Below are 24293 nucleotides of genomic sequence, written 5' to 3'. Positions count from 1 at the left end.
CTTCAGATTAAATTATTATTTTACAGAATCCAAGAAAGAAATAGGAAACCAACTAACTGACACTGGGTTTCATGTACTCTACTTACGCAGATTAGAAAAAAAGACCTCTATGTCTAACAAATAAATACATCTATCAAATCATTTAAAAGTTAATGAGTACTTGAAAACTCGTATAAATGATCCCCGAGGGCATAAAGAAAACGGCAACAGTTATTCCGGAAGTTGAAGTTGAAACAAAGGAACGGTAAATATATGTTGAGTTCGGAGTGAGTAATGAATGCGCTTGCTCTGAATTTATTTTCAGTGAAATTAGGATATTGACATTATTAATGTGGAGTTTTCGCTTATTAATGGTACTCTTTCTATAGATAAAGAGTACGATTAGAAACTAAAAATTATGTTTGACTATTTGTTTAAACGCGCTAATCTCTTTGTGCTTTAAATTATTTTTTTGTTGGATAGCCTATTTATCGAGGAAGGATATAAGGCTACTTTTAACCCCCGACGCAAAAAGAGGGGTGTTGTAAGTTTGACGTGTCTGTCTCTCTGTCTATCTGTCTGTCTGTCTGTCTGTGGCTCCGTAGCTCGCGAACGGATGAACTGATTTCAATTTAGTTTTTTTTTCGTATGAAAGGTGAGTTACCGGCGAGTGGTTTTAAATATGTTTGATGAAAATCGGTTGAGTCGTTTAAAAGTTGTGGTTAAAGTGGGGAAGATTTACCGAATGTCTGCAAATATAATCTAGTGGGGCCTCAAATGAAAGCGCATCACGTGCACATTACAAAATAATGTGTTCAATGAAAATCGGTTGAGCCCTAAAAAAACTATGGGGGTAAAAGAGGGGAAAATACCCAATATCTGCAAATATATGTGGTGGGGATAAATAAAATCTACATTATAATAAGTGTACCTATAAAAAGTATAAAATAAAATTAAATTAAAAATTTAAAAAACCCCCGACATAATAACCTGAGTTGCCTTTAAAAAGTAAAAAATAAATAAAGAAACTCAATCTTAAAGTACCTAAGTATGTACAAGTATTAATAATTCTACAAAACTAGCCAAATGTCAAGCCTGCCGTAAGGAACTTCGTTCCAAAAATACATCACGTTGGGGAATCGCTCCAAACCTAAAAATTCAATGACAAATAGTCTAAACTAACCTAAGTTAACTAAGCAACATAGATAAATTTAAAAATAAAATTAAGAAAAGAAAGCTTTTGTTGTTGTTGTTATGAACTTTAACATAGATTTACTTTACCTTAACACAAAAAATTATAAGGCCCGGTAAAAAACTTAGGTAGGCATGTGATACTAATGAAAAAATAAATAGTAGGTAATAAATAAGTAGGAGCGGTCCCCCAACGCGATGTATTTTTTTTAGAATTATTAATGCTCGTACATACTTAGGTACTTTAAGATTGAGTTTCTTTATTTTTTACTATAAAGGCAACTTAAGTTATTATGTCGAAGGTTTTTTTAAATTTTTTATTTCATTTTTATTTAATTAATGATTGTGAAACTGTGGGCACAGGTAGTTAGTCATAAAAAGCTAAACATATTTTTGATTTTAGTACTCTACAAATAATCGACTAGCTCATTGGCGCAGTTTGTAGTGAAGGCCACGGCGCTTTCGGCTCCGCGGTCTGGGTGTTATATTTGTATTTATATTTTTATATATGTATGTAATATTTCTATGTATATTTATAAAAAAAAAAGTATTTAGCTATATTAACCAGCTGTGTTACTTGCGACTTCGTTAAAAATTAAATACATGTATTAAGCGTATATCCGCTTTAGAGCAGCGTGGTGGATTAAGCTCTGATCCTTCTCCTACATGGGGAAAGAGGCACATGCCCAGCAGTGGAATATCACAGGCTGAAGCGTATGCGTGTTTGTGTGTATAATATGATCAATTTTAATTTATTAACGTTTTAAATTTGTGTAAGATTTTTATTACAAATTAGCTATACAAAAGCGCATTTACACAGTAATACACACACAATAAATACTCACTCACTTTAGTCTATGCATTCCACTGCTGAACATAGCCCCCCCCCCCTCCTCCACTTTCACGCTAAAAATGGCATGAACTCATGTGTTTTGCCCATAGTCACTACGCTGGGCAGGCGATATGGTGACCGCAGGGCTGGCACACCGAAGACGCTGCTGCCAGTCTTCGGCCTGTGTATTTCAAAGCCAGCAGTTGGATGCTTATCCTGCTATCGGTTGGCTTCTTAAGTTCCAAGGTTATAGTGGAACTGTGATATCCCTTAGTCGCCTCTTACGACACCCACGGGAAGAGAGGGGATGGATATATTCTTTGATGCCGTAACCACATAGCCTACACTGCCACAATAAATACAGCCACAATAAAAAATAATAACAATCTAACTGCTAAAATACAAATGTACAACCTCATTCCTTTTTAAAGCAATTATTTTCTATCAACATACGTTTGTTTTATTGAGCCTACTAATTACTAGCAATCGGCTCAATTGATCAACACTCATGATACATTCCTAGAATATTATACCATTATACCAGTGCAGCATAAGTTACTATGTATAGAATAATAATAAGATTTCGTAATACTTAAGTATTTCATTATTATTTTATATTTTGAATAAGTACATGAAACGTACTTGACAGCGCTTTAGATTCTCATGTAGAATGCCTAAAGCGGTTTACCCTAACGTATAGTATACTTAATGGGCTGCGTGATTTTTATGTATTTCTATTGGTATTTTGTACCAAGAAACTGACTACTTTTACAGCCTTATTAAGTAAATTAATGGAAGTATACAAATATGGTTTTTATATATCCTACTAATATTATACATATGAAAGTTTGTGGGCATGGATGGATGTTTGCTATCCTTTCACGCTAAAACTACTATTCTGGTTATAATGGAACTTCATACACAGATGCTGGAGATTTAGATTAACACATACGTTACTTTTTATCCCGGCACTAGCTTCTGCTCGCGATTTCGTGCGCGTGGAACAGTTTCTTTGGGCTAACTGGGGAAGTATAACCTATCCTTCCTCAATAAATGGGCTATCTAACACTGAAAGAATTTATTAATATTACGATTTTTATATTCGCTTAAACCGAATATAAAAATCATCATATCAAAAATTTCGATCTAGCGGGTACATCGTTCCATAGCTTAATTGGCTAGAGCGCCGATACGGTCAGTCGGAGACGTGGGTTCGAACCCCGCTGGAGCGGTTTATTTTTGATAAGATATTCAAAAATGTTTAGAATTCCTAATGTGTGGTTAACACGAAAAATAAAAGCGTAAATATTACAAAATAGCACGGTGTCGTCTCCTGTCAAAGATTTTCATTGTAATATGAAACTTTGAATAGTTACGGGTGTAGGCTACCTGGCATTTATTATTTGTTTATGTATATTATATTTATTTGTATTACACATATATTAACTTTTATTATTTGATTTATAAAATATTATTTTTATATATATTTAATAAACAAGCATATCCGCACGATACCCGTAGTATACGGCGTATTTGACATTAGTTATTTCACTAGCAATTTTTAAATTCAAATTAATTTGTCATTTCTTAAAGAACGCTCTAGAAAGAGTACAGAGCGCATGATCGAGAATTTTGACAAGGGCTAGCGAGAAAAACGTAATTTGGTTTTGTAAAAAATAAAATTAATAATATAAATATCCGATATCCATATCGGATATTTATATTGTTCGAGTGTTAAACTGTAAATAAATATATTGTTTAACTCCTAAACTGGTGACCCCGCTTTTGAACGATGGATAAAGAATATCAAGATGCATGTAGCGGTACCGCGCCGACAGAAAAATCTCTCGATAGTGATATTGAAATTTTTAAAGTCAGCGCTAGACTCCCCCCGTTCTGCCCGGAGGAACCAGAACTTTGGTTTGCGCTAGTAGAAGGGCAGTTCACAATATCTGGTATAACAAGAGATGCTACAAAATTTTATTATGTAGTGGGCCAGCTTGACAACGAAATTTCCAGAGAGGTAAAGGATATTATTATTAGTCCACCACCTACTAACAAATTTTTAAAGCTGAAGACCGAGCTGATTAAGCGGCTAGCGTCATCTAAGGAAAAGAAAATTAAGCAGCTTTTGACGCACGAGGAGCTTGGAGACCGTAAGCCCTCTCAATTTTTGCGCCATTTAAAGAGCCTTGCTGGTGCCAATGTTCCTGATGACTTCCTACGGACCATTTGGGTTAGTCGTCTCCCGCACGGAATCCAGACAGTGCTCGCAGGCCAACCATCTTCAACCTGCATCGACGATTTGGCAGATTTAGCTGATCGTATCCACGAGTTAGCTACTCCGTCACCCACGGTGACGTCTGCCAGCCAACCCCAAGCCAGTTCCAGCTCAGCCGTTGAAGCACTTACAAGAGAAGTCGCCGAACTTCGGAGACAGTTCCAGCAACTAGCGTCGGAAAGAAGTAGATCGAGTACCAGATCAGCAAGATCATCTCAGCGCAGATCGGCATCCAGGTCTAGACGATCTCAGTCGAATTTTAGGAAGTACCCACTCTGCTGGTACCACTGGAAGTTTGGAGTAAAAGCCAGCAAATGCATAAAACCATGCGACTTCAAGGAGGGAAACGACAGGGGCGGTCAATAATGGCGACTGCTGACTGCCCATCCTCTGCTACTGGTCGCCTATTTCTCACGGATCGAGCTTCGAAGGTGCAGTTTTTGATCGACACAGGAAGCGATCTAAGTGTCTACCCTCGGTCACTTATTCAATATCGTCGTGCCAAAACGGATTACAATCTGTGTGCTGCAAATGGTTCTATTATATCTACATATGGTTTTGTACATTTTAATCTAGACTTTGGCTTGCGAAGATTGTTTAATTGGCGATTTGTTGTAGCCGATGTAACTAAACCTATAATAGGCGTAGATTTTTTAAACTTTTATGGTCTCATTGTTGATTGTCGTAACAAACGCTTGTTAGATAGTATAACTTCACTTTCATCCACAGCCAAAGTCGTTAGTTGTATTAATATAGCCTCTGTCAAAATCTTGACCGGTGAGACTCGGTATCACAAAATTCTTGAGGAATTTCCCGAAATCACCCGTCCAAGTGGTACATATCGCGACATAAAACACAATACTGTACACCATATTCGCACCACTCCAGGCCCTCCAGTATCTTGTACTCCACGTAGATTAGCACCCGATAAACTCAAAATTGCTCAACAGGAGTTCGAGGCTATGCTTGCTAACGGGACGGCTCGACCTTCACAGAGTCCTTGGGCATCTCCTCTTCACCTAGCGCCTAAAAAAGACAACAGTTGGCGTCCCTGTGGTGACTACCGTATGCTAAATGCCCGAACTGTGCCTGACAGGTATCCGATTAAACACATCCACGACTTTGCTCACAATCTCGTGGGCTGCAAAATTTTTAGCACCATCGACTTACTGAAGGCATACAATCAGATACCTGTCGATCCAGCAGACATTCCGAAGACCGCGATTACTACTCCATTCGGTCTATACGAATTCCCTTTTATGACCTTCGGACTCCGGAATGCGGGTCAGACCTTCCAAAGGTTTCTAGACGAAGTCACTAGAGGTCTAGACTTTGTCTTTGTTTATCTGGATGATATCTTAGTTTTTTCTAAGGATGAGCAGCAGCACGAACACCATCTCCGCCAAGTTTTCACCAAGCTAAGAGAATATGGCTTGCTAGTGAATACGGCAAAATGCGTTTTCGGTGTGCCAGAGGTAAAATTTTTAGGTTACTCAATCTCCGAGAACGGCTCCAAACCTTTGGAATCCAAGGTACAGGTGATCAAAGAGTTTCCAACTCCAACTACGGTACGTCAGCTCAGGGCATTTTTGGGCATGCTCAATTTTTACAGGGGATTTCTTCCTAAAGCAGCGGCAGTCCAGGCTCCACTACATGCGTTGCTGACGGGTTCTGTCAAAGGGTCACAACCTATAAATCTTACTGGGGAGGCCCTTGAAGCCTTCATCGCATGTAAGAACAGCCTCGCAGAGGCAGCTTTATTAGCACACCCCGACTGTACTGCTAAACTTGCCTTGGTGACAGATGCCTCCGATAAGGCAATTGGTGCAGCCCTGCAACAGTACAAGAACGAGGCATGGCAGCTACTAGCCTTCTTCTCGCGGAAGCTGAGCCCATCACAGGTGAAATATTCACCATACGATAGGGAATTGCTCGCCATATATGAAGGCATTAAATATTTCAGATTTATGCTCGAGGCCCGGCATTTCGTTATCTATACTGACCATAAGCCGATCAGTTTTGCATTCCATGAAAGGAAGAAAAACTGTTCACCTAGACAGTATAGACACCTCGATTTCATAGCTCAATTCACATCCGATATCCGACACATATCTGGCAAGAGTAACGTAGTTGCCGATACCTTGTCGAGAATTGAAGAACTAGGTAAACCGGTTAGTATCGAGAACATAGCCCAAGCCCAATCGTGCGACTCAGAGCTCCAAACTCTTCTGACAGCAGGTTCGTCTCTGCGTTTAGAGAAGCTGATGGTACCTGGAAGTCGAGTTCCGTTGTATTGCGACGTCAGTACACCGACCTCTAGACCCTATGTACCTAAGATTTTTCGCAAGCAAGTTTTTGAGAGCCTTCACTCGCTGAGTCATCCTGGCGCTAGTGCGACAATAAAACTCGTTGCAGAACGATTCGTTTGGCCTGGCATACGCAAAGACTGCCGTGAATGGGCTCGCGCGTGTCTAGCATGTCAGAAAGCCAAGGTCAATCGACACGTTACTTCACCTCTCGGTACGTACACCTTGCCTAAAGTTCGTTACACCCAAATCCACATTGACATTATTGGCCCTTTACCACTTTTGCAAGGCTATCGGTATTGTCTAACGGCGGTAGACCGATTTACTCGGTGGCCGGAAGCAGTGCCGATCGCGGATATTACTGCGGAAACAGTGGCCCAAGCACTCCTGTCAACGTGGATCGCTCGATTCGGTTGTCCATCTACAATTACAACCGACCGTGGTCGTCAATTTGAGTCGGCGTTATTTCAGTGCCTCTCAAAGACTGCTGGTTTCGAGCATAAGCGCACGACTGCCTATCATCCAGCATGCAATGGCATGGTGGAAAGATTTCACCGTCAACTCAAAGCTGCCATCGTTTGCCATGCTAATGACAGGTGGACGGAATCTCTGCCATGGGTTCTCCTAGGCATTCGTAGTGCCTTCAAAGAGGATCTTCAGTGCTCATCTGCCGAGCTTGTTTACGGAGAGCCGTTAAGATTACCGGGCGAATTCTTTCAGCCTACTGACGGCAGTACAACGGATCTCTCTAACTTCTCCGCTCGCCTTAAACAGATTGTATTACGATTGAAACCTTCGCCCGCTTCTCGTCACGGTAGCCCAAAAGTCTTTGTTTATAAGGAACTAGCAACCACCGATCACATTTTCCTCCGCGAAGACGCATCGCGTGGTTCTCTTCATCCTGCATATTCAGGCCCCCATAAGGTTTTGTCAAGGGATGACAAAGTTTTTAAAATACTTTTAAAGGGTAAAGAAGTCACGGTATCAATAGACCGCATTAAGCCGGCCTTTATACTGCCTGACCCTACAAATTCCGAACCAGAACCTTTACCAAATGTTCAGAAAGAGCATACAACTCGTTCTGGACGTCGAGTTCATTTTCCAGATTTTTATCGCCCTTGACGGTCTCTGGAGGGTAGGCGGTGTAGGCTACCTGGCATTTATTATTTGTTTATGTATATTATATTTATTTGTATTACACATATATTAACTTTTATTATTTGATTTACAAAATATTATTTTTATATATATTTAATAAACAAGCATATCCGCACGATACCCGTAGTATACGGCGTATTTGACATTAGTTATTTCACTAGCAATTTTTAAATTCAAATTAATTTGTCATTTCTTAAAGAACGCTCTAGAAAGAGTACAGAGCGCATGATCGAGAATTTTGACAAGGGCTAGCGAGAAAAACGTAATTTGGTTTTGTAAAAAATAAAATTGTGGATATCGGATATTTATATTGTTCGAGTGTTAAACTGTAAATAAATATATTGTTTAACTCCTAAACGGGTTTCTGTAAACAGCTCACTATAAACGGCACCACGGTTCGCTTAAACCGAATATAAAAATCATCATATCAAAAATTTCGATCTAGCGGGTACATCGTTCCATAGCTTAATTGGCTAGAGCGCCTACACGGTCAGTCGGAGACGCGGGTTCGAACCCCGCTGGAGCGGTCAATTTTTGATATGATATTCTAAAACTGAAAGAATTTTTCAAATCGGACTAGTAGTTTCTGAGAGTAGCGCATTCAAACAAACAAGCAAGAAACTCTTAGTATAGATTTCCACGGGATCGAAATTTACACGGGTGACTGTGATCGTGTAAATTTCGATTATTTTATTTTATGTTTATGAACCTCACGATTCAACTCACATAAAAGAAAATAACTAATTATTTTTACATAAAAATCTCTATTCTTCCGTTTGTATCTTCGCTAAAATCGTCATAAAACGTAAAACGCTTTTGAAAAACCTTTTTGTTGGAAAGAGCTTAATTTAATGGTAATCCTATTTGTTCAAGGAAAGTGAGTAAACTAAAATTTAGAACGTATATTGTATTTTTACGTAGGTATGTATCGATTTTTGAAAAGCTTGTGTGTCAAATTTTGTATATATTTGTTGTTATTTCCATGATAAATAGCCTTCGGACTTATTCAGAAAAATAATTCAAGATTGCTTTAATCAAAAATGTTAAGTAATGTCAATATTTTCTATACGCACTTAAATAATATACATACTTTTTGAAGATTAGGATGATTATTGTTGTGACAATACAATAGTGCTTCGTTAGACTGAGTGAACTTGTACTCAGTATAAAGAGGTTTATTATTTCTATTTATTTAATGTACTTACAAAGTTTTTGGAGTTATATTATACTGTCATAGAACCTAGTGTATGCGTTATATGAGTGGTAGTACGAACAAAAACAAAAGTCACGCCTTTTAATCTACCGTAGCCCATACATAGAACAAAGAAAAATCAGTCTTTTTTAGTTTAAACTTTTATAGAAACAAGTATACGCATCTCGACTTCAAGACAAGTAACAGTAACCCGACTAGAAAAAAGGTTAGGCTCAACGAGATCATGTATCTGGACCGGATCAGGATAGAATAAGGCATGCCTGATCCGGCAAGCTTTATCAGGACCAGGTCTTGTCCAGACAAGGATAGCCTGATGTAAAATATAATCAAGTATGGTGAGGCATACTGGATCAGGACCCGGTCCGGTCCAGATAAGGACAGCCTGATGTAAAATATAATCAAGTATGGTAAGGCATACTGAATCAGTACCCGGTCTAAGCCGGGTGATTAGGATGAGATGAGATTGCCTGATCTGGACCCGATCAGGAAATCTCATCTCATCCTGATCAGGTTCAGACAAATCTTCTGCGTTACATACCTTATCCGGTCCAGATCAGGCATGCCCGGTTCGGTCCTTCTAAGGAACACGAAAAAAATTCTAGTCGGGAATATCTCGTACAAAAACAAAAATAATATACTGTATTTTATAAAGTTTTTAGTAGAATTTCCTATATATTTTTTCTACAGCGTATCATTGACGTTCCCCATCAAAAATTTGATATCAATTGTATTCCTTGTCAAAATTACAGCGAATATCTCCCCCGGAAATAAAATACAGCGGAACAAAAGAAAAACGTGTCACTCAAATATCCCGCCATATATTTGAAACCGCGCTGAAAACCGCAAACAACACCAACAAAAAGTGTAACTTGGCCTGAAAATCGTATTACATACAAATAGAATTAATTCACTTTTGTGTTTGAACTGTTAAATCTAATATATAAAATTCTCGAAACGGCTTGACCGATTCTCATGAAATTCTGTATGCATATTGGGTAGGTCTGAGAATCGAACAAAATCTATTTTTCACCCCCTTAAATGTTAAGGGTAGTTCACCCCAATATTTTTTAATTTTTAGATAAATTATTTATTTTTTATTTTATTATGATTTGGCGTTAAAAATACATACAACCCTAAATTTTCACCCTTCTGTCATCAACCCCTATTTTTAAATAACGTTTTTAATTTAATTAGTACATAAGTCTACCTCTCATTCATTTAAATTTTTATATTTCTTTAATGTTAATTTTAATTTTGATGTTTGTTAAAAAAATGTCTAAATGATATTTTAGAACATATTAACACATATTTTAATAATAACAATATAAAATTATGAATGTAGAATTAGTTGACAAGCACAGGTTGTGAAAAAGTTACCATTTTTTTTTTAATAACACAATAGTCTATAAACGTCTCATGACAAAAACTTCTTATCCAAATCGGAAAAGTGTTGTTGTATATTTACCACGCTGCTCCGATGTGGGTTGGAAGACTATCAGCTAATCTTGATCCCAACAGGAACCTATAGATTTTAAGTGTTCTACAAGCGAGCCAGGGACCTACAATGATATACACTCAGATTCGAACTTTGATTCAACCTGTAATGTCCCACTGTTGGGCATAAGTCTCTATTTTCTCTCTTCTCTCTCTCTCTCTTCCTTGTAGAAGAAGAGTTGTATAGTAAGAGTAGATAAATAATTTATTTGCTTAATATCAATTATTTACATAATAATGTTTGTACAATTTTCACTACAAAGAAATAGATGTCTAATTATTTATATTGATTATAATTTTATAGATTTTTAAGCAAAATAATATACTTAACACTTGTCTGCTACTTTTTAAGTAAAACATACTTGACAATGCTGAAAATACTATTAAATGAAGCCTCGGCCTAGCGAAATTATTTTTTACTTTATAATGAGCTATGCAAATAAATCGAGGGCGTAGCTTCCGCGACCTGGATAATAAAATCTTAACCGTCCAAACTTAAGTCTGATTTAGGCAACAATAACAATATTTTATGTAGTTATAATTCGTTTAAAAGTACAGTTGTTCGTTAACAGGCGTATAAGCATATTAGATTACTTATTGCTATGTCAATTTAAATATTTTTGTCACAAATTACGTTACACGGAATGTTATTAGTCAGCCCAAACGATACCCCAACCACTTATCTACGTTATTCTTCGATATATTTAAATTTCTTTTTCAATATAAGGCATAGCTTTTATCTTTGTAGGAAATTAGGGTAAATAAAAGAACAACTCAGTTTTCATCAAGATGAATGAACGGCTAAAATGGCTTAAAATAAGAGTGTGACGTAATTTAAATCTTCTATTTTTCCTTTACTTTATCTTTACCGTGCTAACTCTTCTACTTATTTAAGAGAACGCTTCATTTTTCTTGGAACGCTTCTCAAACGTTTCTAGCATGCTAAAACTTCGCTTTCAAGATGTCAATTAACTATATAGTACCCAGCCAAAGCTATAGCGTAGTCTTTATAAAGCTATAAGACTATGGAATGCCTTTTAACAGCGTACTCGATTCAATTTTTTTAACGAAACGTAAAAACGCAAAACGAGTCCCTTATAATGATATGTAGCTTAAAAAAATAACTTTCGTAATATATTGTTTCTTTTAATAATATGTTATCTGTAATAAGGTCGCTTTTGCAATAATAATATTTATTTCCTTCTGTATAACAAGGTACAAATATATAATTACAATTGAATATACCAAAAGTTTTGTCATAATAAAATGTATTGTGCACATTAACGAACTGACCTATTCTTAAAATTAATGTCCGATGATTGAAATATAAGTATTTATTGAAATATTAAAGTTTACAAAATACAAAATTATAATTTTACTAATTTTTAGAAGTATTATTTACGTATATGAGAAGATAAATTCTTTCATAAAAAGAACAACGTTTTTTTCGTTGTAATAAAAATAATCCTCTGTGGCTGTCACACGCCAATTGTTCCTGCAACGAATGGACTTAGTGGATCTTAAAGCTAATTTCACCTCCGAATAGATAAGTAGGTAAATACGGAAATTCGAACCGCATTTATTCCTGAAAAGATTATGTACCAAAAGATATTTATTTGGTTTTTCTTTTGCAATGATATTGATGTTCAAAAAAATATTATATACTCGTAATTATGGATAATTTGTTTTCATCATTTTCACTTTATTTTTTGTTTAATAAGAATATATATTAAACATTTTTGAATATCATATCAAAAATTGACCGCTCCAGCGGGATTCGAACCCGCGTCTCCGACTGACCGTGTCGGCGCTCTAGCCAATTAAGCTATGGAACGATGTACCCGCTAGAGCGAAATTTTTGATATGATGATTTTTATTTTCGGTTTAAGCGAACCGTGGCGCCGTCTATAGTGAGTTTTTTACAGAGACCCGTAACTATTCAAAGTTTCATATTACAATGAAAATCTTTGACAGGAGACGACACAATGCTATTTTTAATAAGTACGATTTTATTTTTGTGTTACCCTCACATTAGGAATTCTAAACATTTTTTAATATCATATCAAAAATTGACCGCTCCAGCGGGATTCGAACCCGCGTCTCCGACTGACCGTGTCGGCGCTCTAGCCAATTAAGCTATGGAACGATGTCAAAGATTTTCATATAACTTTATGTTCGTGTTGTCAAGCTATAAATACCCAAGCTGACAAAATCATATAAAAGATCACATTACTAAGCTCACCTGCACTGCAGCATCATACAATAATATACTCTGTTCTGTAACAGATTGTTAACGACTCTTCTTTGAGTTGAGAATTATCTCAATTTATTAAATCGATTATTAAATCGCAAATATATTTCTAATGTATGAACCCATCACTATACTCACTATATGGAAACCCTTTAGAAAAATTACTTTAGAAAATTTCCTTACTTTTAATCGATGACACTCTGAGTTCACATGAAAATTTCACCTAAAATTTAATTCATAGTGATGTGATTCTCATAGAATATCGATAGTTATTATTATTTTTAAAAACTACATATACTTTATAGCTAAGTTATATAGTATAGTTTGGTATATATGATATACAAATAGCTTAGTTGAGTAGCCTAGGTTGTAAATAAGAGCGATCTTGTTTAAGCTTCAATTTGCTTCTTGACGCTCGAGGCGGATGCATCTAATAAATTAAACACACGAAATTTGAATTCTAGAATTCTAAGACAAGGGTTAATAATGGATTTGATGAGGATGAATTGATTATTGCAATTTTTAAGTGTCTCTTACATGTTTTTATCCTCAAACTAAATCAAAAAATCAAAATTATATTATGCTGTTTTTTTACCGAATTAGTTTATCATGTATTTATAAAAAAAAATAGCAGTCGTTAAATAAACAAAAAACTAAATAGGCGCAGAGACCATACTAAATATTAATATTATTTTCATTTTCATTTCAGGAAAACATTAGTTGTTGTTTAAAAGTAATATTTGGCTTTAAAATATTTGAGTCACACAAAACTCCTTTAGACAGACAAATTATACCGTACAATTATTATCAAAAATATAGAATAAACCAATAGAGAACCTTCTACTGTTTAATGGACTAATATAAGCTGTCTGCGATATTGCTCGACACGATGTAACTAATTACAGCATGGGTAATTCGAATACTTTAACACAACGTACTAGTTTCTTGAATTAAACCTTTATCTATAATAATAATATATATAAAAGCGAAAGGTCACTCACTCATCACGAAATCTCCGAAACTATAACACCTACAAACTTGAAATTTGGCAGGTAGGCTCCTTGTAGGACGTAGACATCCGCTAAGAACGGATTTTACGAAACTCGACCCCTAAGGGGGTAAAACGAGGGTTGCAAGTTTGTATGAAAGTCCTATGTTTTTGAAGTAAGAGACTTGAAATTTAAAATATATGCTCTATAAGTGATGAGAAGGTGTCCAAATAATGTATCTTTAGAAATCAACTCCCTTTTGGGGTTAAAACGGGGGATGATAGGTTGACTCACTCATCACAAAATCTCCGAAACTATAACACCTACAAACTTGAAATTTGGCAAGTAGACTTCTTATAGGACGTAGACATCCGCTAAGAACGGATTTTACGAAACTCGACCCCTAAGGGGGTAAAACGAGGGTTGCAAGTTTGTATGAAAGTCCTATGTTTTTGAAGTAAGAGACTTGAAATTTAAAATGTATGCTCTATAAGTGATGAGAAGGTGTCCAAATAATGTATCTTTAGAAATCAACTCCCTTTTGGGGTTAAAACGGGGGATGATAGGTTGACTCACTCATCACAAAATCTCAGAAACTATAACACCTACAAACTTGAAATTTGGCAGAAAGATTCCTTATAAGGCATAGACATCCGCTAAGAGCTGATTTTACGAAACTCGAACCTTAAAGGGATAAAACGGGGGTTGGAAGTTTGTATGAAAGTCTATGTTTTTGAAGTAAGAGACTTTAAATTTAAAATGTATGCTCTATAGATGGTAGAAAGGTGTTCAAATAATGTATCTTTAGAAACGAACTCTCTTTTGGAGTTAAAACGGGGGATGGTAGGTTGACTCACTCTTCACGAAACCTCCGAAACTATAACAGCTACAAAGTTGGAATTTAGCAGGTAGGTTCCTTATAGGGCGTAGATATCCGCTAAGAACTGATTTTACGAAACTCTTACATTAAAGGGATAAAACGGGGGTTGGAAATTTGTATGAAAGTCCTATATTTTTGAAGTAAGAGATTTCAAATTTAAAATGTATGCTCTATACATGTTGAGGAGGTGTCCAAATTATGTATCGTAATCTATATATGTAAAAGAGAAAGGTCACTAACTCACTCATCACGAGAAAAGTCCCCATATACTTTGTATGTGATCGATTCGCTCAAAATCTACTGAACGGATTTTCATGCGGTTTCAGCATTGGAGAGAGGGCTTCACCATTGGCAAGAGGAAGGTTTACGGAACGGCTAAACCGATTTTGATGAGAGTTTCACTGGAAGTTTGCCGGGAAAACTTTGTAACACACTAATTTCAGCGCGGGCGAAGCCGCGGGCACAGCTAGTAATCTATAAATTAATACGTGAAGCAAAAACTTTATACCCATTTTTACGAAATTTCGTACACTTATCGTTTATATAGAGAAGGAGTGCATTTGTAGAAGGAGTTCATCAATAAAAGAAACATTACACACACTACCATGTTGAACACACACATGTATATTATACTATTTCGTTGGTTGTCAAAGTCTGTAGTCTCAAATTGAATTTTTTTTTAAAAGGGTTTTAATTAATTTTTTTTTTTGTTTAATTTTGTAATTTATATTTGTAATTCGAATTTCGACCTCTGGGTGACCACCAATTATCATTATTGTACATTTATATTTTGTAATAATCAAAAGTAGAGCGAGACATGTCATGTTGTATTACGAAACTTGTATCCTAATTTAGATTGCAAAGTAAAGTCAAAAGAATCTATTGAAAGAATTTCACGCCCCTAATTCTTATGAGCGACTTTTAAGTTATATTGCAGATGGACCGACTCTCAATATTTCAACAACGTAAGTCGTATCTTTATTTCAAGTCAAAACAAAATCCATATTATTTCAATCCTTCATTTCCTTTAATGGCTTCCAATGAGAATAGAAATCTGTTTTCTATAATATTGAATTCTCAATGGAACTCGAATCGATTAAGATTCTAAAACCTCTTGAAATATACTTATATAATTGTATTACATTAAAGTACTGAGTATTTCTTCGCTACAGTATTATTGTTATTGGAGAAATTTCGCTTGATTCCAATATGAAAAGTCGGTAATATAATAAAATTTGGCCTATTTGTCGGTTTTACTAAAAAATTTTGATGTGTTTTTTTAATCACTGTATCACTGACATGTCTTGATGGAAACCTAGTGTCAACAAATTTCACTTGAATGAAAATTAGTTTGATGCAGGTTTACTAGATTTTGTGTCATAATGAGCTCTTTGAACTACGTGGGTAGCCATTTTATTTTCCAGGTCACCGAAGCCACGCTAGCTCAATTTATTCGCATACTTCGTTAGAATGCGACGAAATATTTTTTTATTTAAAGATTTTTATTTAAAGATTAAGAAAATTTTACAGTCACTACACGATATTCGAATATTCGATTAATTTTGTCTACTTTATTTTTACCTCTTCTATTATTGTACTACCCTGTCTACCTTATCTTAATGAAAACCTGAAAATATAACCCTCTTTTGAGCAGTAGCATATTTTCCTTTTAAGTAACATGTATGTGTTCAGTTACCTATGTTTTTTATAGATTAATTTGCATAAGATTTTAAAACAGTTACATAAATTTTTATGTGGAGTTATTTCCGTAGAAAAGATAAAATTATGTCTGAAAACTAGTTTTGAAGACTCGTCTTTATAATAAACCATGCCATTTCTTTTCAAGAAAAAATCCTTTTTGTATATATACTCCATAAACTTTATTTCAAGTTATATAATAATAATTAATAGAGAATATTTTGAAAGAGGTTTATCTATAATCATTGTTGTTGTTTTATATGAATAATAATAAAAGTAATGAAATTTTTACTGTTATTATGTCTATAAAAGTAATTATATAAAATAACTATTAAGTTTAAAGTTATAGAATCGTTATTACCATCTCTTATCATCATCACATTTCAGCCTATCGCAGTCCACTACTGGCCATATGCCTCCCCAAGCTTGCACCAAAAATTCCGGCCTACACCAGCAATTTTAGTTATAAAAAAAAAATTAAAAAACTTAATTCATGAAATTCCATTCGATTTTATCGTAGACAATGTTTTGGTTAAATTCGTAATAATTGATCCACACGATTATTATAATTATTTTTTGTGTGAGTGAGGATATGAGAAAGAAAGGAGTAAGCACTGAAGTGACGAATAATAGAGAGGAATGGAAGAGGAAAACATGTTGTGCCGACCCTACATAAGTGGGATAAGGGCAGGAAGATGATGATGATGATGATTATTATAATTATTTATTATACAATATTTTTTTCGCTATGCAATCGCACTTCTCATTATACGTTGGTATTTTGTACGCCTTTTCCACCTGGTATCTGCTAAAGCCACTATGAGTCAAACTTCATATTTGGTCATTGCTTCTACCTACATTGAAAGCATTCGCTGTGAAACTTTCAGACTTTATAAAATGACGAAGGTCTGACCGTCCCTAGATATTGGGTTAATAGTTTCGTCTCAATTTATATTCCTAGTTCGTTCTGACACGCATCAAGGGCTTCAAGCGATTGTTCAAAATAAGACCCTAATCAATTCTGCAACAAATTTCAGGTTTGGACACTTCACACTTACTATAAAAATATTTACAACTTTTTTTCCACTTTCTTATTTTCAGAGTAAATAAATATATGTAATGTTGAATAGATTTTAATATTGTTGAGTATATTTTGTGGTTGCTTTATTTTTAGAAAAAAAGTAGAAGTCATCAAAGGTTGAGGGGAAAAGGTCATAAATTTCGGAGCGGTGTTCTCGTGGTGATTCTATTCCCATTCCCCTCGGAGAGCGGATCGACCATTGCGATAAATTATTCTCATCAATAATACCCGATCACCGTTGTGTCAACAACACTCCATTGTATTTATATTTGTAGGTGTTTGTTGGGATACGGCCCGGTCTCAGTAGCATAATAGTCATAAACCTCGGCTGTAATCAAAGCATATATACAACTAAGTTGAAAGATTTCGTAAAATATTTTGAATTTAAAAATGTTATATTTGTTAAGGTTCGTTCTTAAGACTTATCTTACAAAACTCGTACATTCTGTGATGTAGAATATAAAATGAGCTACCCATTTTGTAATATCCCTAATATTTGAAACAGCATTTTCACATGTGTGAATAGAAGTTGTTGAGTAATACCCGCTCTAACTTTAGTCAAAGTTAACCGAAATCCACTCATCCTTTTACTTCTTAACAGAAACCTTTTTCATTCGAAGAAGCTATACATTTAAGAAGAAAGCCTGTTGTATGGTTTGAAATTTCAAGAGTACCTATTTCAGGGTTCAATCGAAATAACCACAAAACATTCCGATCCCATTTCCGATTCTCGTCACATCGGCTCCATCAAGGTTGATAGAGGCACTTTAGACGCGAATTCAGTAAATATAGGTAACTACAGCGACCGTGAGATAGGGTCTCGTATGATTTGACACATTTTCTGGTAGTAAAATTCGATTTCAATAATTTAAGTGAGCATGTTACATTATCGATATTTGATATAATTTGCAAGTAGAAAGTTACAAAAAATAAAGTTGTCAGTCCTTAAACTTAATAATACCATTCTACTTTTCGCAGATTAGACTTCAAAAAATATGAACAAATAATTTTGTTACCACTCAAGTTTTTGAAACTCAGAAAAGGACAAATGCATTAGGTAACGTCACAATAATCGAAATATGCCTAGTTTTAGAAATACGTTACAAGTTTAATAATTTTTAAATAATTTTGCTTGCAAATGAAAAAAAACCGACTTCAATTAGGTACATGGACCAGTCACAACGTATGTAGATGAAAACATGATGATGATATTTTAAAAGAACAACACACGGTAAAAATGTACAAAATTAAATCAAGTAAAACAAAAGACGATGATGAGATGTTATTGTTCATTTTATTTATTATCGTTAAGAGATATATGACGGGTGTTCTTCTTAAAGAAAAACTTTTTCATATATTGCGCTAACTTCAATCACTCCTTACTATATCTCTACACGGCTTTGATAGAGTACGAAGCAATAAGCAACTATTAAGTGTATTCATTCGGAGTCTTCAGTATTATAAAACTGATTTTATAACTAATGTGGTGTTTTAAAGATACAAACTTTTAGTTACGCGGATGTGTTTCGTCATGTGTTTAAATTTTAAATACATTATTCATTCACTTGATTGTGTATTTCGCTTATTATTAGCAAATAAATTCAATGAAACCTCTTCTCGGTCCAATCCTGTCAATGTCCATGGTTACTGTAAAGCATTTGAAACGTCAGGCATATAAAAACTTAATAAACCACGATATAATTCTAAAAAGTTTTTTTATTATAATGAAATAATTGCTATAATTATTAACAGCTATAATCTTAGTAAAACAAGTAATTGTACAAAACATTCTTTTTATATTTAAAATTGGTTATAAAAAAAGACAATAAATATTTTATTACAATTTTTTTTATTCTGTAATAAAAACTATAAAAACAAAGCAGGTGTGATAAGAATATGTACATTACATTTTGGGTTGATCAAAAAAATCAAATATTTCGTACCCCTTTTAACAGGAACTTTGTGAGCATTTCAAGTACCAACTTGTCACATTTCTAAAGATTCATCCATGTGACGGATCTATTTAAAGGGTTTTTCTAATACCTTTTAAAATACAAACTATTATTAATACAGTAATCCTGTATACAATAAGTATAAAATCAAAATCAAAAATTACTTTGTTCCAGGCTATAAAAGCAAAGCAAAACAACGTCATTGCATCATCATTTTTAAATTAATTAATTATTATTTGTAATTAAAAGTAATTAAAAATTAGTAGTAGTGAATGTAAATTTTTCCAGAGAATGATCACCAGAAACTGCTGTTACTATGTTAAAAAAACTGTGTTTTATTAGTTATATACTAGCTGTGCCCATGACTTCGTCCGCGTGGATATTAACAAAAAAGTTATTGTTCAGTTTGCAGAGTTATAAAATAAATAAATTTTAAAAATAAAAGTTACTCCTAAGTTACTACTTATTACATCAGCTATCTGCCAGTGAAAGTCCTGCCAAAATCGGTCGAGCCATTTCAGAAATTAGCCGGAACAAACAGACAGACAGACAGACAAAAATTGTAAAAAAATGTTATTTTTTTTTATATATACCGTGTATGACTCCAATTTTATTTATTTATATAGATTAGTTATATCTTGCATGAAATACAGCACTACTAAATTTTGTATCGTAGTCACGTTGTCAATTTAAATATAATATTATAAATAATTGTGTTTGCTCGCAAACGAAAAAAAACCGACTTCAATTACATCGACGAGTAATACAACGTAGATCGACGAAAAAATAGTCAAGTAACTGCGCGTTATCAAAGATTACTCAAAAAGTAGTTATCAGATCTCAATGAAATTTATATGTGACCACATGACAAACATCAGATTTCGATTAAATTAAAAATTATTAGAATCGGTACACCCAGTAAAAAGTTATTGTGGATTTTCAAGAAGTTCCCTCGATTTCTCTGAGATCCCATCATCAGATCCTGGTTTCCTTATCATGGTACTAAACTAAAGATATCTTCTTTCCAAAAACAAAAAATTATCAAAATTGGTACACCCAGTAAAAAGTTATTGCGGATTTTCGAGAATTTCCATCAATTTCTCTGAGATCCCATCAGCAGATCCTAGTTTCCTTATCATGGTACTAAACTTGGGATATCTCCTTTCTAGCAAAAAAAGAATTATCAAAATCGGTACATCCAGTAGAAAGTTATGCGGTATAATACAACGTAGGTCGACGAAAAAAGCGTCAAGTAAAAACGCATTATTAGATATAGCTCGAAAAGTAGTTGTTAGATCTCAAATAAATTTAAATGGGACCAATTGGCACACACCACCTTTCGATTAAAAGAAAATTTGTCGAAATCGCTCCACCCAGTCAAAAGTTCTGATGTAACATACATAAAAAAAAAAAAAAAAAAAATTCAGTCGAATTGAGAACCTCCTCCTTTTTTGGAAGTCGGTTAAAAACATAATATTATAAAATCGATATCGACATCGTTGACGATTTGCTGAAATGCAACGCTCGTCATGTCACTAAAAATTATAATTATCGATGTTTACACTTGACTATATTAATAAATGTAACTCTGACCCAAAAAATAATTACTGTGTCAACAATTTTGATTTCAAAAATGAAGAAGTACGGGCTGTGCTTACGTTCTATGGGTGTACCTAGATTTAATTTTTTTTTCTGTGACCAACTTGGTTCTAAGTAATATTAAAAGTTTGTCAAAAATCTAAAACTGTATTCATTATTCCTTTTATTAATTCAAGTTATAATCAAACATGATGTTATGATGCCCGTTTAGAACCTGAACTTACAGTAACAAAGAATTTTGAAACTTAAGAGCATAAATTTTGTATGAGTTTGTAGTTGTCGAAGGTTTACTTAACCTTAAATCGTACCTCTCCCATTCTATCGACCTTTATTAATAATAATTCGATCCTTATATGATTAAATTTTTAATTAGATTTTAATATGCTGAATAAAAATTTAAATTTTCCATGAAACTAAGTCGTAATCGATAGATATAGTACATATATTTGATATAAAATAAAACTGATTCCTGGCTGGAAACTGACAGATTGATAAACTGATTCCTGGAAACTGATATCACTATATCAAAAATTCTATTAATACCGGATTAAAAATAAATAAATAACACACCTATTACTAAGTATTCAGTTAAAAACTTGTGTTATTTATTTGTCATCTGAACGCATAGTGTGCAATTAAAAATATACACACTTCTTTTATGTGTATAAATACTTCTTAAGGTAAATTTATAAATATAAAATTAAAAAGTAGTTCACCTGAAAACATTACTAAGTAAAACCGACTGATCGCAAACCAATAATTAGGATCAATGACTAATATATTCCTGTATATTCCAAACGCAATCGATACAGACGCTTTTCGTATTCCGTATCACGTAGAATCGATTTAAGATCTCCTGCCGGGGGTCAACGAATATTTATGAAGATAACTCGGATTTATGATCACCATATATTACCAAGCTCTTATCTTGTATTTTTATTACTCTCTATGTATACAGAGTTATTATAAGAGTTCAAACTCGTAAGACAGCTTTTAAAAATAACTATGTAGTACCGATAAAACTAGTAAAGTGAAGAAATTTATTGAGAGAATGCAGAAATTCGAAAATATGGACACTCTTCTAAATAATATGTTGAACAACTTAAAACGAATATTTCTTGTTCAATTTAAGTAAATTTATATTTTTTTCCTCAACCATATTTTTGAATACGTCTATTTATATATAAAAAATAATTATTATTATTTAGGTCTAGAATTTAGCCATTGTAATTGCATGAAAAAAATACAAATATTGTAAAAAATAAATTTATTAAAAGTAATAATAATTATATAGGTCTAGAATTTAACCATTGTAATTGCATGAAAAAATACAAATATTGTAAAAAATAAATTTTTAAAAACTAATAATAATTATATAGGTCTAAAATTTAACCATTATAATTGTATGAAAAAATGAGAAAGAAATAAAGGCTTATTATTTATTTATTTATTTTCATAATGAACTTAAAACATTACATATACTACTATATCAAGGACTTTGATTGTACAAAATTCATTTATACCACCTAAACAATTATCAGACACTTATAACATTTGCATGTTTCCCATTATATGTAAACATACTCCCTGTTCATGAGTATCTGTCATTGAAACTTAAACACAGCCTACAAGTGAACGCCATTAGTTACATCCTGCAAAAAATATTTCTGGAACAAAATGCTCTTAGCAATGTGCTGCGGTAATGTACGCCGGCCCCCTGAATTTTTCATTCCCTCGTGGCTCGACAACTAAGCATTACCAAAATTGCGTCATATTTCTTTTCTCAACACATTGTTCGGTGGAAATAGTTAGGGCCAGGATGGCTACTTTACTATGTTTGCCTGCTGTTTGATGGAATGGCGATAATTATTTATATTAAATATTCGTTTTTCTTCTTTACTTAGTTTTGTTAGGATAATTATTTAATTTATTTTTACTAACGTTGTTTCATATTAACGTTTTAAGAATGTGTGGTCAATGAAGTTGTGATATATTGTTTTGAATAAGTCATTGATAAAAAAATAATAAATAACATTAAGTATACAGGTTGGTATTTTTAAGCATAATTATTTACTCCTCATTCATTCTCTTATTTTATGGCGTACTCACATTTATAATCTATTACTGACTTTATGTAAAACCTCCTTTATATTTGAAAATTTTTATAAAACTAATTTTTGATACGTCACAAAATAACAATTTAAATTTATTCAAACTATATATTTTTCTTCGTGAATATTACTTTTTGTCATTTAATTTAATAAATAAAAAGTTAGTGGAATACTTAAGGAAATCTTATTACACGGAATATAAACACCCAAAATGATTACATCTCCACTACAATTTTACTGACAAAAAATGAACAACAGTATTTTACGTTACATTTGTACATTGTAGTATAATTAATTTAAAGTGATCGTGGCTTCATCTGAATAGCTCGGATTAGGACATAAGATGTACCTACCTGTCTGTGTAATTCAAACCACTAATCTCTTAGAAATTGATTCAATGCCAATTGAATCGCCTACTGTTTCACACCGCTTCAGATAACAAAGCAACTATCATTGCATGGAATATTGCGAATTGTACTACAGTTAATTAAATAATTATTAAAAAAGTGCAGAAACTTTGGGAAATTTTTGATTTCCCTCGATTTCTCTGAGATTCCATCATCAGATCATGGTTTCCTTATCATGGTACCAAACTAGGGATATCTCCTTTCCAACAAAAAAAGAATTATCAAAATCGGTTCATAAATGACGAAGTTTTCCGTGAACATACATAAAAAAATATATATGGTCGAATTGAGTAACCTCCTCCTTTTTTGAAGTCGGTTAAAAATAAAAAGTATTGCGTATCATTCAAACTTCACTCTGCTAAGGGGTCATCAAACGTAACAACTGGTATTACAAGCCAGAAAAATTGTACCCAATGATCATTTTTTTTTTTTAATAATTATACTGTAATGATTAAATAAAAAAATAAGTTTAAAATACAAACCGGTATATCTAAAGACAAACTTTTAAGCTCTGTAATATAAAGTACAATATTTAATACAGGAGTATTGAGCACACAAAATTTATATTTTAATATTAATTAATAGTCAATATGCACGAACACAATAACTGTAATTTAGCATCAAATATCTAAAATACTATATTTATGTATCAAGTTTATTCCCATTTCTCATCGGGCTGAGTGCGCCGCGTCTAATAAATAACAGGTCATCAATAAACAAGAGCTTCCACGTTCCATCCAAAACAGTTGTCAATATATCAATGTACGCAGATAACTTTTATGCGCACAGACTTTGAATGTTTCGGCAGCTGTGTTCGAGTGGAAAAATTATTTCACTTTACAGTCAATGTTTATAAACACAATTTATTTGT

General features: G+C 33.7%; 2 protein-coding genes across 2 annotated transcripts; both read left to right on the top strand.

Annotated features, from left to right (window-relative positions):
* The first annotated feature begins 3794 nt into the window (after positions 1 to 3794).
* Positions 3795 to 4649, top strand: LOC123656644. Its single transcript, XM_045592309.1, has one exon. The coding sequence runs from the start codon at positions 3795 to 3797 to the stop codon at positions 4647 to 4649; it is 855 nt and encodes a 284-aa protein (XP_045448265.1).
* On the top strand, positions 4649 to 7711 carry LOC123656643 (uncharacterized protein K02A2.6-like). The gene has a single exon (XM_045592308.1). It carries the CDS (start codon positions 4649 to 4651, stop codon positions 7709 to 7711), a length of 3063 nt encoding a protein of 1020 aa, XP_045448264.1.
* Positions 7712 to 24293: the final 16582 nt, after the last annotated feature.

This window comes from Melitaea cinxia, chromosome 9, assembly GCF_905220565.1.
Source record: "Melitaea cinxia chromosome 9, ilMelCinx1.1, whole genome shotgun sequence".
Lineage (NCBI taxonomy): Eukaryota > Metazoa > Arthropoda > Insecta > Lepidoptera > Nymphalidae > Melitaea > Melitaea cinxia.
This window is presented reverse-complemented; position numbering and strand designations above follow the sequence as displayed.

What these genes read in the sequence shown, in the direction of transcription:
- LOC123656644 (XM_045592309.1), top strand. Translation starts at nt 3,795, where the DNA reads ATGGATAAAGAATATCAAGATGCATGTAGCGGTACCGCGCCGACAGAA.
- LOC123656643 (XM_045592308.1), top strand. Translation starts at nt 4,649, where the DNA reads ATGGCGACTGCTGACTGCCCATCCTCTGCTACTGGTCGCCTATTTCTC.